This window comes from Petromyzon marinus, chromosome 73, assembly GCF_048934315.1.
Source record: "Petromyzon marinus isolate PM22_M1 ecotype Great Lakes invasive population chromosome 73, UKy_Petmar_22M1.pri1.0, whole genome shotgun sequence".
Classification (NCBI taxonomy): domain Eukaryota; kingdom Metazoa; phylum Chordata; class Hyperoartia; order Petromyzontiformes; family Petromyzontidae; genus Petromyzon; species Petromyzon marinus.
The window spans coordinates 8,234,101-8,252,284 of record NC_133739.1 but is presented as its reverse complement, the minus strand read 5'-3'; the positions used below and the strand labels follow the sequence as shown (position 1 = coordinate 8,252,284).

The 18,184-nt window shown below is 48.0% G+C and overlaps 1 protein-coding gene across 1 annotated transcript; it reads left to right on the top strand.

Annotated features, from left to right (window-relative positions):
* The first annotated feature begins 918 nt into the window (after window positions 1–918).
* Window positions 919–17,557, top strand: LOC142906999 (uncharacterized). Its single transcript, XM_076055895.1, has 5 exons — window positions 919–1,051; window positions 2,124–2,191; window positions 5,087–6,608; window positions 12,900–12,967; window positions 15,788–17,557. The coding sequence occupies exons 3-5, from the start codon at window positions 5,115–5,117 to the stop codon at window positions 17,118–17,120; spliced, it is 2,895 nt and encodes a 964-aa protein (XP_075912010.1). The 5' UTR covers window positions 919–1,051; window positions 2,124–2,191; window positions 5,087–5,114; the 3' UTR covers window positions 17,121–17,557.
* Window positions 17,558–18,184: the final 627 nt, after the last annotated feature.

The window sequence follows — 18,184 nt, the reverse complement described above, 5'->3', positions numbered from 1 at the left end:
GTGCCCACCACAGTGTACACACACACACAGTGTACACACACACACAGTGTACACACACACACAGTGTACACACACACACAGTGTACACACACACACAGTGTACACACACACACAGTGTACACACACACACAGTGTACACACACACACAGTGTAAACACACACAGTGTACACACAGTGTAAACACACACAGTGTACACACAGTGTACACAAACACACACAGTGTATACAAACAGTATACACACAGTGTACACAAACACACAGTGTACACACACATAGTGTGCACACTCACAGTGTACACAAACACACAGTGTGTACACACACACAGTGTACGCACACACATACACACAGTGTACATACACACCTAAGGGGTCTCTGTTCAAGGGAGGGAACAATAGAAAATGAATCTAAATCAACTTAAACTCCAACTCCTCTCTGTGACGTCACCACTCAGCATAACCTCATCGGCGTGAAACGCCAGGGGGAGGTCTTCCTCGCTCGTGACGTCATGTCACCAAGGTGTTCACCCCACCCCGTCCAAGGCGCCCTTGAACGTGACGTCACCTCTGCCTGGGTCGCTGCCGTTTTCTGTTCAATTAGAATCCATATTTGGGCAAGGCCACGCCCAGTGACTGGCGGTTCATTAACATAATTATTTCGTGAAAGCCGTCGCGACGGGTTGAGCACCCACGCACCATCCCTCTTCATATGGGCCGGGCTCATTAACATAATCTATTCATAATCTTAGTTTTTTCGGTAAAGTCACGTTGAAGAGAAACAACAAAATAATAAAATATATATAAAACAAAATTTATATATATTTTATTACTTTGTTGTTTCTCTTCAACGTGATTTTACCGAAAAAACTAAGAATATGAATTACTGCAGTCACGAAAGCTTTAAATCAAAATATAATCTATTCACGTACGGAGCCGCTCATTGTGGTAGGGGAGTGTTATCGTTCCCCACAAGTGATGTCATGTCACCTCCTGCTGCTGCGTGACGTCACGAGATTATAGGAAGCTGCTGCTCCGCCCTTACACTGAAATCCGAGGTGAGAAATTCTCATCGCGGTTGTTGTTGTGGTTGTTGTGGTGGTGGTTGTTGTGGTTGTTGTAGTGGTGGTTGTTGTTTACCGAGGTAGAGCCTCGCATGGAAGCAATGTCCAGGTTGGAACTTTACAGCGCGGGGCCTAGCCTGATCGCGGGGCCTAGCCTGATCGCGGGACCTAGCCTGATCGCGGGGCCTAGCCTGATCGCGGGGCCTAGCCTGATCGCGGGGCCTAGACTGATCGCGGGGCCTAGCTTGATCGCGGGGCCTAGCCTGATCGCGGGGCCTAGCGTGATCGCGGGACCTAGCCTGATCGCGGGGCCTAGCCTGATAGCGGGGCCTAGTTTGATCGCGGGGCCTAGCTTGATCGCGGGGCCTAGCCTGATAGCGGGGCCTAGCCTGATCGCGGGACCTAGCCTGATCGCGGGGCCTAGCCTGATAGCGGGGCCTAGCTTGATCGCGGGGCCTAGCTTGATCGCGGGGCCTAGCTTGATCGCGGGTCCTAGTCTGATCGCGGGGCCTAGCCTGATCGCGGGGCCTAGCCTGATCGATGGGCCTAGCCTGATCGCGGGGCCTAGCCTGATAGCGGGGCCTAGCCTGATAGCGGGGCCTAGCCTGATCGCGAGGCCTAGCCTGATCGCGTTTAAGTTTAATTTGTCTTCATGCGGCTCGCCACTTTGTCACGTTGTTTTAGTTGTAAATATTCACGCGTCTTGTGGTTCTTTCGGTAAAGTCACGTAGAATGAGAATAAAATAATAAATTGATAAAATAAAACAATCATATTCTCACGACGTTTCGGCCACAACACAAGCGGCCTTCATCAGGTGAAGGGACGAGACTGTCTGGTAGGACAGCCCTGGACAATCTCGTCCCTTCACCTGATGAAGGCCGCTTGTGTTGTGGCCGAAACGTCGTGAGAATATTATTGTGCTATTTTACTTTATCAATTTATTATTTTATTCTCATTCTACGTGACTTTACCGAAAAAAACAAAGAAGATGAATCCTTGCAGACACGAAAGCTTTAAATCGAAATATTCACGCGGTTTTTTATTTATTTTTATTTTTTACACCAGGCCAAGCCCGCTTGAGCTGCTGTGCCGCTTTTGTTTTCAGAAGCGACCTGCCCACAACACAACACAAGGTGAGGCTCCTCAACAGCGTGGCGGTGTTCACTCTGGACGCGTGGCGGTGTTCACTCTGGACGCGTGGCGGTGTTCACTCTGGACGCGTGGCGATGTTCACTCTGGACGCGTGGCGGTGTTCACTCTGGACGCGTGGCGGTGTTCACTCTGGACATGTGGCGGTGGTCACTCTGGACGCGTGGCAGTGTTCACTCTAGACGCGTGGCGGTGTTCAATCTGGACGCGTGGCGGTGTTCACTCTGGACGCGTGGCGGTGTTCACTCTGGACGCGTGGCGGTGTTCACTCTGGACGCGTGGCGGTGTTCACTCTAGACGCGTGGCGGTGTTCACTCTACTTGGTGGAGTGAGGAAGCATGAATTCTGTGCAGGTGAAGGTGGCCAGGCGTGGGTCTGGACACACCACCACCTTTTGAACCGTGCCAGTGTGTGACAGTGGTGGAGCCAGTGGGGGTGGGGTAGGCACGTGCCCCCCAACGATCCGATCGAAATCCCTAATTTCGATAGGATCATTGGGGTTTATTAGTAACAAGCTTCACTACCCGGCTTCGCCCGGGACTTGGATTCTTGTCTTGGATACATTTCATATCCCTTATATTTCACTGAAAAACCCTTAAAAATGTTGATGCTTGTGAGAAAGAAAAAAGGCGAAACAAATCAAGTTACCTAAATCGGATGTTTTCACTCGAGGAAATTTTACCTTAATCCACTTCTACGCAAGGTCGATTTTGGCCACTCGGGAAGGGAATAATGACGTGGCGAGCTGAAAATAGTCGCGTTCACTTAGAAATTCCAAACGGCATAAGCTGTGAAAATATCACGACGACAGAGCTCAGCGTTGGGAGAGGTTTTTGCTGCTTCACACAAACAAACAGATGTAATGTTCTGCTTCATATTTAAGATAGCAGTTCTACCCGTTCTTCGCACGGAGGATATGTATTGAAACTCCGAGAAACCAATGGCTTCATTTGACCAGGAGCGAAGCGCCACCTAAAATCTCCCGGCATGCTGTTAACAGCCCTCTCTGTGCTGCCAAATACATCTTTCCGTGGATGTTCTTCCCTGTGTATGTATCTCTGCTGCCTTGTACCTCGTATCTGTTCACTCTGTCTATGCTGGTTTGTTCAACCCGGAGGATGAACACGAAAGTTAGCAGTCTTCTGAAATTCGTGGTCTACCAGGAAAGTGTCTAACTGTGTTGTTGTCCTACTGGTTTTGCATCACGTAATTTTTCTTAGGTTTGTTGAGTTCTCGTCTCTCATCTTGTTGTATTTGCCTCCGTGCAGTTTAACGCTCTCTATGTGTTGCGTTGATGTCACCCTATGTGCTCCCTCGCTATTTGTTTTTTACACCTGATGATGATCGCTTGTGTTGCGTTCGAAACGTCGTGATTTATTTTAATATAATTTTATTATATTTCTACATACGTGACTTTACCGAAAAAAACACTGAGTAATTTATGCGGTCACGAAAGCTTCAATTCTATATTCATTGCAGAGCGCTTAACTCAGGTGTGTTGCGGGTTGACGCCACAATCTTCATGGTCATACAAAATACAAATGTCTATTTTTATACTTGTTTCATTGTGCACGGTATGGAACCTACCCACATGCCAAATTTCAAGTGTGTAGTATGTCGGGAAGTATGCTAAACATTTCTAACAGACACACACACACACGTATCCACACATTTCCATTTTATATATAGGCTAGCTTTACTACCCGGCTTTGCCCGGGACTTTGATTCTTGGATTAAAACACGGCCTTCGCGGAGTGTTGGTGGGGGGGTATGCGTGACGTCAGCAGGCACACTGCGTAACGATGCCGCATAGGGTGACATCTCAGATATGACGGCTATTTTTATACTTTGTGCATTGTGTCCAGTCTGGAAGCTACCCACGTGCCAAATTTCCAGTTTGTGTTGCATGTCGGCAAGTATGGTGGACATTTCAAACAGACACACATTCACAAATTTCCCTTTCATAGTTATAGATGAATCAGCATTTTGCAACCCCCACTGCCACCGCGTGGCATATTATTGCGTGCCAGGGACTCTATGAGAGGACAACAGTCCGTGTTCATAATTGGCAATAAGTAACGGCAAAGCTGTTACAAGCGACTCACAGAATTGTGCGCAGTTGCTGATGCAGTACACGACTTCCCTGAAGGCAAACACCTTCAGCGATCGCGATGCGTCGAATAAAAAGCATAGGACAAGTCCTTACTTACAACTCCTGACTAACAACTCCTTACTTACTAACAACTATCATTTTTCATTGCTGAAAGGGGTTGCCTCCCCTACCTGAACATCCTGGCTCCACCTCTGAGTGTGTGAAAGGGTCAAGTTTGTATTTGCAGTAAAGTCTGAACTCTATTGAGCATGGAGGTTATATCAAAAAGTAGTTTGTTTTTGTTTTCCTCTGCAACTCTTTGTAAGAATGTAGTCAGGAAGTTATCACAGCACACGTGCAGCTGAAGTCGGAACTGTTCATCCCAGCATTCAAGGACATCTGTGCCTGGCTTTCACACCTCTACGTTGTGATTGAACATTAATTTATGCATTTCTGCATAACACAAATAGTATTATTTTCAACACCCTTTGCTACGTCAGCTGAATTTAGCTTTCATAAATATTCCTTTTGAAGCCAGACAGCCGAAATTGTGTGCTCGGAGTTTTGGGTTAACATTTATTTTGAAGATACGAGGGCTTCCAGGCACGTTTATGACCATTTGTGTGCCATAACAGCCCGTGTGATTAATTTGGGACACGTTTTCACTATATCATGAATATATGAATAAGTATAGAGAGTGTAAGTCACGTGTGACTGTATAATGCATTCCTCTGTGCATCGATACTGACGTGTAGATGGTGTGGATATTCTTTTTTTCTGTCTGCAGCTGTCGCTTCCTCTGCAGAATTGTTCTGATGGAGCAAAGGCACTCGGCGCAGCTCGGTGCAAAAAGGCAACAATGCGACCGGTGTGCATACAGCACGGATAGTACTGCATATTTGACACGGCACCAGAGAACCAACACCGGAGAGAAACCCTTCAAGTGCAGTGTGTGTGGGAAGGCGTTTTCAGATTCATATCCTCTTGTAGCACTCCAGAGAACACACACGGGAGATAAACCCTTCAAGTGCAGTGTGTGTGGGAAGGCGTTTGCACATTCACCAAATCTTCATGTACACCAGAGAACACACACGGGAGAGAAACCCTTCAAGTGCAGTGTGTGTGGGAAGGCGTTTTCACATTCACCACATCTTCATGTACACCAGAGAACACACACGGGAGAGAAGCCCTTCAAGTGCAGTGTGTGTGGGAAGGCGTTTGCACAGTCACCAAATCTTCATGTACACCAGAGAACACACACGGGAGAGAAACCCTTCAAGTGCAGTGTGTGTGGGAAGGCGTTTTCACAGTCACCAAGTCTTCATGCACACCAGAGAACACACACGGGAGAGAAACCCTTCAAGTGCAGTGTGTGTGGGAAGGCGTTTGCACGTTCACAACATCTTCATGTACACCAGAGAACACACATGAGAGAGAAACCCTTCAAGTGCAGTGTGTGTGGGAAGGCGTTTTCACATTCACCTAGTCTTCATCTACACCAGAGAGCACACCCGGGAGAGAAACCCTTCAAGTGCAGTGTGTGTGGGAAGGCGTTTTCACAGTCACCAAGTCTTCATGTACACCAGAGAACACACACGGGAGAGAAACCCTTCAAGTGCAGTGTGTGTGGGAAGGCATTTGCACGTTCACAAACTCTTCATGTACACCAGAGAACACACACGGGAGAGAAACCTTTCAAGTGCAGTGTGTGTGGGAAGGCGTTTGCACATTCACCACATCTTCATGGACACCAGAGAACTCACACGGGAGATAAACCCTTCAAGTGCAGTGTGTGTGGGAAGGCGTTTGCACGTTCACAAACTCTTCATGTACACCAGAGAACACACACGGGAGAGAAACCCTTCCAGTGCAGTGTGTGTGGGAAGGCGTTTTCACAGTCAACAAATCTTCAAGTACACCAGAGAACACACAAGCATCAGAAGATCCACAAGGAGGGGAATCTGAAATCAGCTTGTGAAAGTCAAGTTGCCGCAATGAGCCCATCCCTCATGAATCAAGAACCGGTAGAAAATCCCAGCTTGGACACTTTTAAAGGTATCGAGGTGAAATATGAAGAGGTGAAGGTGAAATGTGAAGAAGTGATGGTGAAGAGCAAAGAAGTGAGGGTAAAATGTGAAGATGAAGATTCAACTCCAAAATTGGACCTTCACATCGATGGAGGCAACGTGAAGCAGGAGGAGAATTCTGACTGTGAGGCAGAGCGAGGCAACTCCCAGCAGTTTGTGGAAGTGGAGGTGTGGGTGGACTTCCTCCGAGACAATACAAAGTCAAATGGAGACGCAGTAGATATGTAAGCTTGAGACGATGTCACTCCAATAGATGCACCTTTGTCACAGGCCTTTAATGACAAGAATGTGAAGTTGAACACTCAATTCCTAGGTTCAACCTGCAGGGTTAGAGCGGCCAGTCTTTGTGGACCTGTGGGTTGCGTAGATCTCTAACCATGAGCGAGAGCCAATAAACTCCCAAGCTTTCACAAGGTTTAAATAATTCCATTTATATGATGTTTGCTTAATCACCTCTGGCAATTCGGAGTTTTGTGTGGTATTTCGGCTCAAACACTCGAAGAGCACCCCCAAGTAGCAGCTGCCCCTGTGTGGTACAAGGTGGTGGCCCTCCACCGGCCTGCATGTGGACAAGAGCCTGTCAGTAGGGGGCGATGGTTGATGTGGCATCTCAGTTGTGGAGTTTGTAGGTAATGTTTAGAATTTGATCAATTTTGACCCAGACGCCAGCATGCAATGGCCTACTCGTTTTTGAATGGCGCAATAGTATGTTGTACATTGTTAAGCGGTTTTTTTTAAATAGCTTCTTGTTAGTACGATGTAACCTGATGCAGTATATTTCACTGCAGTAATTCAATTTTGTTAATATGCCTGTCAATAATTTAGAATTAATGCTTGTCTGATTGTGTGCGTACATGTAACATTGTCTATAAGGGTCAAACATTGAATAAGTGATGTTAGGACAAAGTGTGTGTTTTGGAAGTAACCTGTACACACAGCTCAGGAGAGACTCATTGTTCTTGTGATACAGGTCAAAGGATATTTTTTGTGTTTTCAGGAAGCATCTCCCTCTGGAGCAACTCATTGTCTTTGAAATAGGGAGCACACTCGGATCATTAATCAGTTACAAGGCATACCACTCAAAAGTTACACGTAGAGGAGATACATTCTCTACAACACGAATTATAATTTTGTATTACGTGTTGATGTAGATTTTGTCGAACTAGGACATGAAATGGTCCTTGCTGATTAACGTCTGGATGTTCACAACCAAGGGCTTGAAGCAAACCTGACTGCCTGCGGTGCCCCTCACAACCATTTAGGGCCTTGGGCCAGGAAAGTCACGGAAGAAATTGCACACGAAGGACGTCTCCACGCAAGCACCTGAAGCTCCGTTTTGAAGTTTGAAAATGAAACAACTTTGAATTGTGTTATGTTTTGAATTGGATAATTGCATTTCTTCATTAAAAGCTTCTTCATTGAAAACCATATTTCGTCTTCTTGGTTCTTTCGGTAAAGTCACGTAGGATGGAAACAAAGTAATAAAACAAAATAACATTCTCACGACGTTTCGGCCACAACACAAGTAGCCTTCATCAGGTGAAGAAACAGGTCTGTCCAGAGGACAGCGCTTGAGTGAACGCTGCCAAGCAAAGACCGCGTCTTTATTAAAGGTGTGTGGGCGGAGTTAATTAGCATGTTACCCAGCCGCCACCTTGGTTGCAGAGCAACCAAGGTGCGTTGCTCTGTCCTGTGCTGCACCATAACCATGTTATAAACTAGACTAATATACAATGCAATATTATACCTTCCAATTTTTAAGCTACATGGCATAATATCATATCAGAAAAATTCCACCTTTGAATTATGCAATGCGTTACTTTACGCTATATTTCAATATATTTCATGTGAAGTGTCTCTACTCGTTAAGTGGATGGCCTTGCCGGGGGTTCGGTTCGATGCGGACTTTCACCTGGTTGGGATCGCGGGATCGAGACGAGGCGACACAGAGCTGCTGGCCGTGCGAGAAGACCGCCGTCTGCAGATCGATTCCAACGTGATCGAACGTCTGTCCCTGCGTCTCCGTCGTTCATGCAGGGGGCGCGTAGAGGTCTGCAGCGCCCCCTGCATGAAAACGACGGAACGTACAGCGTGAGTCACGTGAAGTTGTGCGTAAGCGCCATAAGGCGCTGTCAGCTGACCTGCCACCACGTTCACGGGTCAGCAGGGGGCAGCCGAGAGAGAGCGAGGTGTGTAGGGGTCGACCAAAGTAAACCCCTGCCCCCCCCCCCCGTGACCGGAGACTCACACCCCTGACCCCCCACCCGTCCCTAAGTCCCCTTAAGATAAGACCTTCCAGAAGCTTCTGGGAGGGGGGGGGGGGAGGTCAGGAGTGGAGGGGTGACCCCGACCTGGGGATAAAAGGCCGGCCCTCTGGACGGGCCGAGGCAGTGTTCACCAACTCAAGCCTGAAGACATCCAAAGACCTGAAGACTGGACCAGCACCCGGGAACCCTCAACCGAGGCTCTTGTTAGAGCCGGGTTGTAGCGGACCAAAGGTGGCTCGGACACGCTGGGACCCTCCCCGAGCTCTAGCCAGAGCCGGGTTGTAGCGGACCAGAGGTGAGCTCCCGTACCCGGGCTGGGACGGGTCGTCCAGTCTTCCCTTAACGCCGGGCTAAGGGATCCCGTGGGTAGCAGAGCCCAGAGTGTGCAGGCTGCAATAGAAGGGAGGCTGTCGCTCCCGGAGGCTATCGGGTGGAAGGGGCCATACCCCTGTCGTGTTACGGTATTGTGTAGAGCCGAGTTTGAAAGAGTTGTTATAATAAACGCGTTGCCTCAACCAGACGTCTCCGTGTGATTAGTTAAGGACACAACACTTGCATAAAAAAGAATAGCCAGTGGGTTTTCAAAGTACCTTCGTCTTACAAAAATCAATTTCGCGTGAGCCCACCGCATTAAAACGATGCTCAGCTGAGCAGGGCGAGCCACGTTGGGGGGGGGGTCACCTTATCTTTGTCACGTGCCGTAGCTCACGTGACTTCTGCCGCGACAATGTCTGGATGTTTTCGCCTGAGGACGACCTCTGGTGTTGCGATTGAAACGTCGCGATTGATTTTTTTCGTTTATTTCTACCTGCGTGAATTTACCGAAAGAACCAAAGGATATGAAAGACGTCTTGTCTGCTGAGCTTGTTCATATCCGTGTACATCGATGTCCCACATTGCTTACACGGACACACCACACACAATGAAATAAATAGAAACTAGAACGACTTAATTCCGGGGATGGGCAAAGATTGAGGAATCTCTTTCAATGGAGCGAGTTAAGTTTGTGCTCGATTCAACATCTCTCTGTCCGTCTGTGTCTCTGTTCCCCTCTGTGTCTCTCTCTCGCTGACTGTGTCTCTGTGGTCTCTGTATCTTTCATTCTGTCTTCCTCTTGTCTGTGTCTGTCCACCTCTCTCTCTTGTCAGTCTCTGTGTGTGTCTCTATCAGCGTCTTTCCAACTGTATTCAACTACCGACAGTAGCAACATGCACCCGTTCAACTTTCATGGGCCCACGACTGCACGCGACTCAAACTTGCTTCGAGTCTGTGTTTATCTGGAACTTCTTTCGCACCGTACGTAGCAGAACCTGCACAGGAGGAGCGGCTGGTATTTGTGGAGCTGTTGGCTGGGTACCATCTGTCGGCGGGAGCGAGAGACGATGAAGCTCCCAAGCATTTCACTACGTTACCAACATCATATTTGCACGCATAAGTCGCTTGCCTAATTGTGTCTTTCTTATCGAATCTCATCTCAAACAATCGAAGGACGCCTCCCCCTAAGTGGCAGCTGCCCCTGTGTGGCACAAGGTGGCCCTGCACCGCCCTGCACGTGGACATGAGTCTGTCGGTAGGGGGCGATCATTGACGCGCCATCTCCGTTGTGTAGTTTCTGGATAATATTTGGAATTGCCACAATTTTGACCGTGACACCGACATGCAATGACCTGTGCGTCGTGAATGACACAACGCTATGTTTTTACATCTGCCGTGAAGCAGACTGCGCATATTGTGGCGCATGTTACTGGGGTAGCCAGGTGTGCCTGTCGGATTTGAACCTTGAACCTCTGCAATAAATAGAGAATGCGCTACCATATTGTTGGTTCTTTCGGTAAAGTCACGTAAATAGAAAACAAAAATGAAGATAAAAACAGCGTTATTTTAAAATAAATTGTCATTATTTTATTTTTCTTTAATATAACATTTTTTTTTAATTTACGCGACTTTACCGAAAGAACCCAAGAATATGAATTCCTGCCAGTCACGAAAGTTTTAAGTCAAAATAGAATGCACCACCAACTCGGCTCGCGTCAATCTGCGTGGAGGCGTGGGGGGGCCTGAGAGAGTTTCTCACCGGCGCAGAACTTCCATGCAGAGGGCTCCACGCAGCTTCGTGCGGAGCGACAGGCCAGGTAGATAGAAAATAACAAAAACATTGGAAAATAATCAATTGATGAAAAGATGCCATTTGTCGACTGACTGAGATGACTGTGCCCACCTATGTGCACACGCACACACAGTGTACACACACACACAGTGTACACACACACAGTGTACACACACACACAGTGTACACACACACAGTGTACACACACACAAACTGAACACACACACACTGTGTACACACACAGTGTACACACACACAGTGTACACACACACAGTGTACACACACAGTGTACACACGCACACTGTGTACACACACAGTGTACAAACACACAGTGTGTACACACACAAACACAGTGTACAAACACACACAGTGTACAAAGACACACAGTGTACACAAAGTGTACCCACACACACACAGTGTACACACACACACAGTGTGTACACACACACAGTGTACACACACACAGAGTACAAACACAGTGTGTACACACACACAGTGTACACAAACACACAGCGTACACACACACAGTGTAGACACACACACAGTGTACACACACAGTGTACACACACACAGTGTACACACACACACAGTGTACAAACACACACACACAGTGTGTACACACATACAGTATACACACAGTGTACACACACACACAGTGTGTACGTACACACACAGTGTGTACACACACACAGTGTACACACACACAGTGTACACACACCCAAGTGGTCTCTGTTCAAGGGAGGGAGCAATGCAAAATTAATCTAAATCAACTTAAACTCCAACCCTTCTCTGTGACGTCACCACTCACCATAACCTCATCGGCGTGAAACGCCAGGGGGAGGTGTACCTCGCTTGTGACGTCATGTCACCAAAGTGTTCACCCCACCCCGTCCAATGCGTCCTTGAATGAGACGTCACCCCTGCCTGGGTTGCCGATTTCTGTTCAAGTAGAATCCATATTTGGGCAAGGCCACGCCCAGTGACTGGCGGCTCATTAACATAATCTATTCACGTACGGAGGCGCTCATTGTGGGAGGGGAGTGTTATCGTTCCCCACAAGTGATGTCATGTCACCTCCTGCTGCGTGACGTCACGAGATTACAGGAAGCTGCTGCTCCGCCCTTGCACTGAAATCCGAGGTGCGAAATTCTCATCGCGGTTGTTGTTGTGGTGGTTGTTGTGGTGGTGGTTGTTTACCGAGGTAGAGCCTCGCATTGAAGCAATGTCCAGGTTGGAACTTTACAGCGCGGGGCCTAGCCTGATCGCGGGGCCTAGTCTGATCGCGGGACCTAGCCTGATCGCGGGGCCTAGCCTGATCGCGGGGCCTAGCCTGATCGCGGGGCCTGGACTGATCGCGGGGCCTGGACTGATCGCGGGGCCTAGCTTGATCGCGGGGCCTAGCCTGATCGCGGGGCCTAGTCTGATCGCGGGACCTAGCCTGATCGCGGGGCCTAGCCTGATCGCGGGGCCTAGCCTGATCGCGGGGCCTAGCTTGATCGCGGGTCCTAGTCTGATCGCCGGGCCTAGACTGATCGCGGGGCCTAGCTTGATCGAGGGGCCTAGCCTGATAGCGGGGCCTAGCCTGATCGCGGGACCTAGCCTGATCGCGGGGCCTAGCCTGATAGCGGGGCCTAGCTTGATCGCGGGGCCTAGCTTGATCGCGGGTCCTAGTCTGATCGCGGGGCCTAGCCTGATCGCGTTTAAGTTTAATTTGTCTTCATTCGGCTCGCCACTTTGTCACGTTGTTTTAGTTGTAAATATTCACGCGTCTTCTTTGGTTCTTTCGGTAAAGTCACGTAGAATGAGAATAAAATAATAAATTGATAAAATAAAATAACACAATCATATTCTCACGACGTTTCGGCCACAACACAAGCGGCCTTCATCAGGTGAAGGGACGAGACTGTCTGGTAGGACAGCGCTGGACAGTCTCGTCCCTTCACCTGATGAAGGCCGCTTGTGTTGTGGCCGAAACGTCGTGAAAATATTATTGTGCTATTTTATTTTATCAATTTATTTTATTCTCATTCTACGTGACTTTACCGAAAGAACCAAAGAAGATGAATCCTTGAAGACACGAAAGCTTTAAATCGAAATATTCACGCGGGTTTTTTATTTATTTTTATTTTTTACACCAGGCCAAGCCCGCTTGAGCTGCTGTACCGCTTTTTGTTTTCAGAAGCGACCTGCCCACAACACAACACAAGGTGAGGCTCCTCAACAGCGTGGCGGTGTTCACTCTGGATGTGTGGCGGTGTTCACTCTGGACGCGTGGCGGTGTTCACTCTGGACGCGTGGCGGTGTTCACTCTAGACGCATGGCGGTGTTCACTCTGGACGCGTGGCGGTGTTCAATCTGGACGCGTGGCGGTGTTCACTCTGGACGCGTGGCGGTGTTCACTCTGGACGCGTGGCGGTGTTCACTCTGGACGCGTGGCGGTGTTCACTCTACTTGGTGGAGTGAGGAAGCATGAATTCTGTGCAGGTGAAGGTGGCCAGGCGTGGGTCTGGACACACCACCACCTGTGAACCGTGCCAGTGTGTGACAGTGGTGGAGCCAGTGGGGGTGGGGTAGGCACGTGCCCCCCAACGATCCGATCGAAATCCCTAATTTCGATAGGATCATTGGGGTTTATTAGTAACTAGCTTCACTACCCGGCTTCGCCCGGGACTTGGATTCTTGTCTTGGATACATATCATATCCTTTATATTTCACTGAAAAACCCTTTAAAATGTTGATGTTTGCGAGAAAGAAAAAAGCCGAAACAAATCAAGTTACCTAAATCGGATGTTTTCACTCAAGGAAATTTAACCTTAATCCACGCAAGGTCGATTTTTGCCACTAGGGAAGGGAATGACGTGGCGAGCTGAAAATAGTCGCGTTCACTTAGAAATTCCAAACGGCATAAGCTGTGAAAATTTCACGACGCCAGAGCTCAGCGTTGGAGAGGTTTTGCTGCTTCACACAAACAGATGTAATGTTCTGCTTCATATTTAAGATAGCAGTTCTACCCGTTCTTCGCACGGAGGATATGTATTGAAACTCAGAGAAACCAATGGCTTCATTTGACCAGGAGCGAAGCGCCACCTGAAATCTCCCGGCACGCTGTTAACAGCCCTATCTGTGCTGCCAAATACATCTTTCCCTGTATGTTCTTCCCTGTGTATGTATCTCTGCTACCATGTACCTCGTATCTGTTCACTCTGTCTATGCTGGTATGTTCAACCCGGAGGATGAACACGAAATTTAGCAGTCTTCTGACATTCGTGGTCTACCAGGCAAGTGTCTAACTGTGTTGTTGGCCTACTGGTTTTGCATCACGTAATTTTTCTTAGGTTTGTTGAGTTCTCGTCTCTCATCTTCTTGTTGTATTTGCCTCCGTGCAGTTTAACGCTCTCTATGTGTTGCGTTGATGTCACCCTATGTGCTCCCTCGCTATTTGTTTTTAACACCTGATGATGATCGCTTGTGTTGCGTTGGAAACGTCGTGATTTATTTTAATGTAATTTTATTATATTTCTACATATGGGACTTTACCGAAAAAAAACAATGAGTAATTTATGCATTCACGAAAGCTTCAATTCTATATTCATTGCAGAGCGCTTAACTCAGGTGTGTTGCGGGTTGACGCCACAAACTTCATGGTCATACAAAATACAAAAGTCTATTTTTATACTTTTTTCATTGTGCACGGTATGGAACCTACCGACATGCCAAATTTTAAGTGTGTAGTATGTCGGGAAGTATGCTAAACATTTCTAACAGACACACACACACGTATCCACACATTTCCATTTTATATATAGGCTAGCTTTACTACCCGGCTTTGCCCGGGACTTTGATTCTTGTCTTGGATTAAAACACGGCCTTCGCGGAGTGTTGGGTGGGGGGGTGTGCGTGACGTCAGCAGGCACACTGCGTAACGCTGCCGCATAGGGTGACATCTCAGATATGATGGCTATTTTAATACTTTGTGCATTGTGTCCAGTCTGGAAGCTACCCACGTGCCAAATTTCCAGTTTGTGTTGCATGTTGGCAAGTATGGTGAACATTTCAAACAGACACACATTCACAAATTTCCCTTTTATAATTATAGATGAATCAGCATTGTGCAACCTCCACTGCCACCGCGTGACATGTTATTACGTGCCAGGGACTCTATGAGAGGACAACAGTCCGTGTTCATAATTGGCAATAAGTAACGGCAAAGCAGTTACAAGCGACTCACAGAATTGTGCGCAGTTGCGTATACAGTACACGACTTCCCTGAAGGCAAACACCTTCAGCGAGCGCGATGCGTCGAATAAAAAGCATAGGACAAGTCCTTACTTACAACTCCTGACTAACAACTCATTACTAACAACTCCTTACGTACTAACAACTATCATTTTTCATTGCTGAAAGGGGTTGCCTCCCCTACCTGAACATCCTGGCTCCACCTCTGAGTGTGTGAAAGGGTCAAGTTTGTATTTGCAGTAAAGTCTATTAACTCTATTGAGCGCGGAGGTTATATAAAAACAGTAGTTTATTTTTGTTTTCCTCTTCAACTCTTTGTAAGAAATTAGTCAGGAAGTTATCACAGCACACGTGCAGCTGAAGTCGGAACTGTTCATCCCAGCATTCAAGGACATCTGTGCCTGGCTTTCACACCTCTACGTTGCGATTGAACATTAATTTATGCATTTCTGCATAACACAAATAGTATTATTTTCAACACCCTTTGCTACGTCAGCTGAATTTAGCTTTCATAAATATTCCTTTTGAAGCCAGACAGCTGAAATTGTGTGCTCGGAGTTTTGGGTTAACATTCATTTTGAAGATACGAGGGCTTCCAGGCATGTTTATGACCATTTGCCCTCTCCTTGTGTGCCATAACAGCCAGTGTGATGAATTTGGGACACTTTCACTATAACATGAATATATGAATAAGTATAGACGTGTGAGTCACGTGTGACTGTATGAATGCATTCCTCTGTGCATCGATACTGACGTGTAGATGGTGTGGATATTCTTTTTTTTGTCTGCAGCTCTCGCTTCCTCTGCAGAATTGATCTGATGGAGCAAAGGCACTCGGCGCGGCTCGGTGCAAAAAGGCATCAATGCGACCGGTGTGCATACAGCACGGATCGTACTGCATATTTGACACGGCACCAGAGAACCCACACGGGAGAGAAACCCTTCAAGTGCAGTGTGTGTGGGAAGGCGTTTTCACAGTCACACCATCTTCATGTACACCAGAGAACACACACGGGAGAGAAACCCTTCAAGTGCAGTGTGTGTGGGAAGGCGTTTTCACAGTCACCAAGTCTTCATGTACACCAGAGAACACACACGGGAGAGAAACCCTTCAAGTGCAGTGTGTGTGGGAAGGCGTTTGCACGTTCACCAAATCTTCATGTACACCAGAGAACACACACGGGAGAGAAACCCTTCAAGTGCAGTGTGTGTGGGAAGGCGTTTGCACGTTCACCAAATCTTCATGTACACCAGAGAACACACACGGGAGAGAAACCCTTCAAGTGCAGTGTGTGTGGGAAGGCGTTTTCACAGTCATCACTTCTTCATGTACACCAGAGAACCCACACGGGAGAGAAACCCTTCAAGTGCAGTGTGTGTGGGAAGATGTTTTCAGATTCACCAAATCTTCATGTACACCAGAGAACACACACGGGAGAGAAACCCTTCAAGTGCAGTGTGTGTGGGAAGGCGTTTGCACGTTCACCAAATCTTCATGTACACCAGAGAACACACACGGGAGAGAGACCCTTCAAGTGCAGTGTGTGTGGGAAGGCGTTTTCAAATTCATCTACTCTTGTAACACATCGGAGAACACACACGGGAGATAAACCCTTCAAGTGCAGTGTGTGTGGGAAGGCGTTTGCACAGTCACCAAATCTTCATGTACACCAGAGAACACACACGGGAGAGAAACCCTTCAAGTGCAGTGTGTGTGGGAAGGCGTTTGCACATTCACACGAGCATCAGAAGATCCACAAGGAGTGGAATCTGAAATCAGCTTGTGAAAGTCAAAGTGCCGCAATGAGCCCATCCCTCATGAAACAAGAACCGGAAGAAAGTCCCAGCTTGGACACTTTTAAAGGTATCGAGGTGAAATATGAAGAGGTGAAGGTGAAATGTGAAGAAGTGATGGTGAAGAGCGAAGAAGTGAGGGTAAAATGTGAAGATGAAGATTCAACTCCAAAATCGGACCTTCACATCGATGGAGGCAACGTGAAGCAGGAGGAGAATTCTGACTGTGAGGCAGAGCGAGGCAACTCCCAGCAGTTTGTGGAAGTAGAGGTGTGGGTGGACTTCCTCCGAGACAATACAAAGTCAAATGGAGACCCGGTAGATGTGTAAGCTTGAGATGATGTCGCTCCAATAGATGCACCTTTGTCACAGGCCTTTTATGACAAGAATGTGAAGTTGAACACTCAATTCCTAGGTTCAACCTGCAGGGTTAGAGCGGCCAGTCTTTGTGGACCTGTTGGTTGCGCATATCTCTAACCATGAACGAGAGCCAATAAGCTCCCAAGCATTCACAAGGTTCTAATAATTCAATTTATATGGTGCTTGCTTAATCGCCTCTGGCAATTCGAGTTTTGTATCGTATCTCGCCTCAAACACTCGAAGAGCACCCCCAAGTAGCAGCTTCCCCTGTGTGGTACAAGGTGGTGGCCCTGCACCGGCCTGCATGTGGACAAGAGCCTGTCAGTAGGGGGCGATGGTTGTTGTAACATCTCAGTTGTTGAGTTTGTAGGTAATGTTTAGAATTTCATAAATTTTGACCCAGACAATGGCCTACTCGTTTTGAATGGCGCAATAGTATGTTGTACATATGTGGGGGCTACCGTCCCCCGCCATTACTGAATTGTCGGGGCCGTTGCCCACCGACTCCCCCGTTCCATTCATACCGCTACCCCCCCGGCTGCTCTGTCAGGTCCAGACTACCGACCCCTAATGTCTCGCCCCCCTGTACCGCTGCCTGGGATGTCGACCGCGTTTGCATAGCTTAATTAGCGGCTCGTAGGCTTTGCGCTTGCGATACGCTACACTGTTCAACGACGGCGTGCCGCGGTGAGCGCGCTCGCAAAGTAAAACCCCGTCCTGCACGGGAATAAACAGGCGCGGCGCGCCGCCGTGGGGTTCCCTCCCACCCACGCTCCACGCGCTTAAGCAAAAACAAATACGCCGCGATTACTTTGCTCCGATTAAACGGGCCGTTAACACAGCTGCGTATTCGCGCACGCCAGGCGCTTAATTCATTACCTCGCTATTAGACAATCGCGCGGGTGCGCGACCGCCACCCCGTCACGCAGGCGCACGAGCATTAAGCCCTACTGTAAACAATCGTACAGGTACGCGAGCGCTAAATGCCACCGAAACCAGACGCGTAGGCACGCGCACACTGAACACTCCGCTTC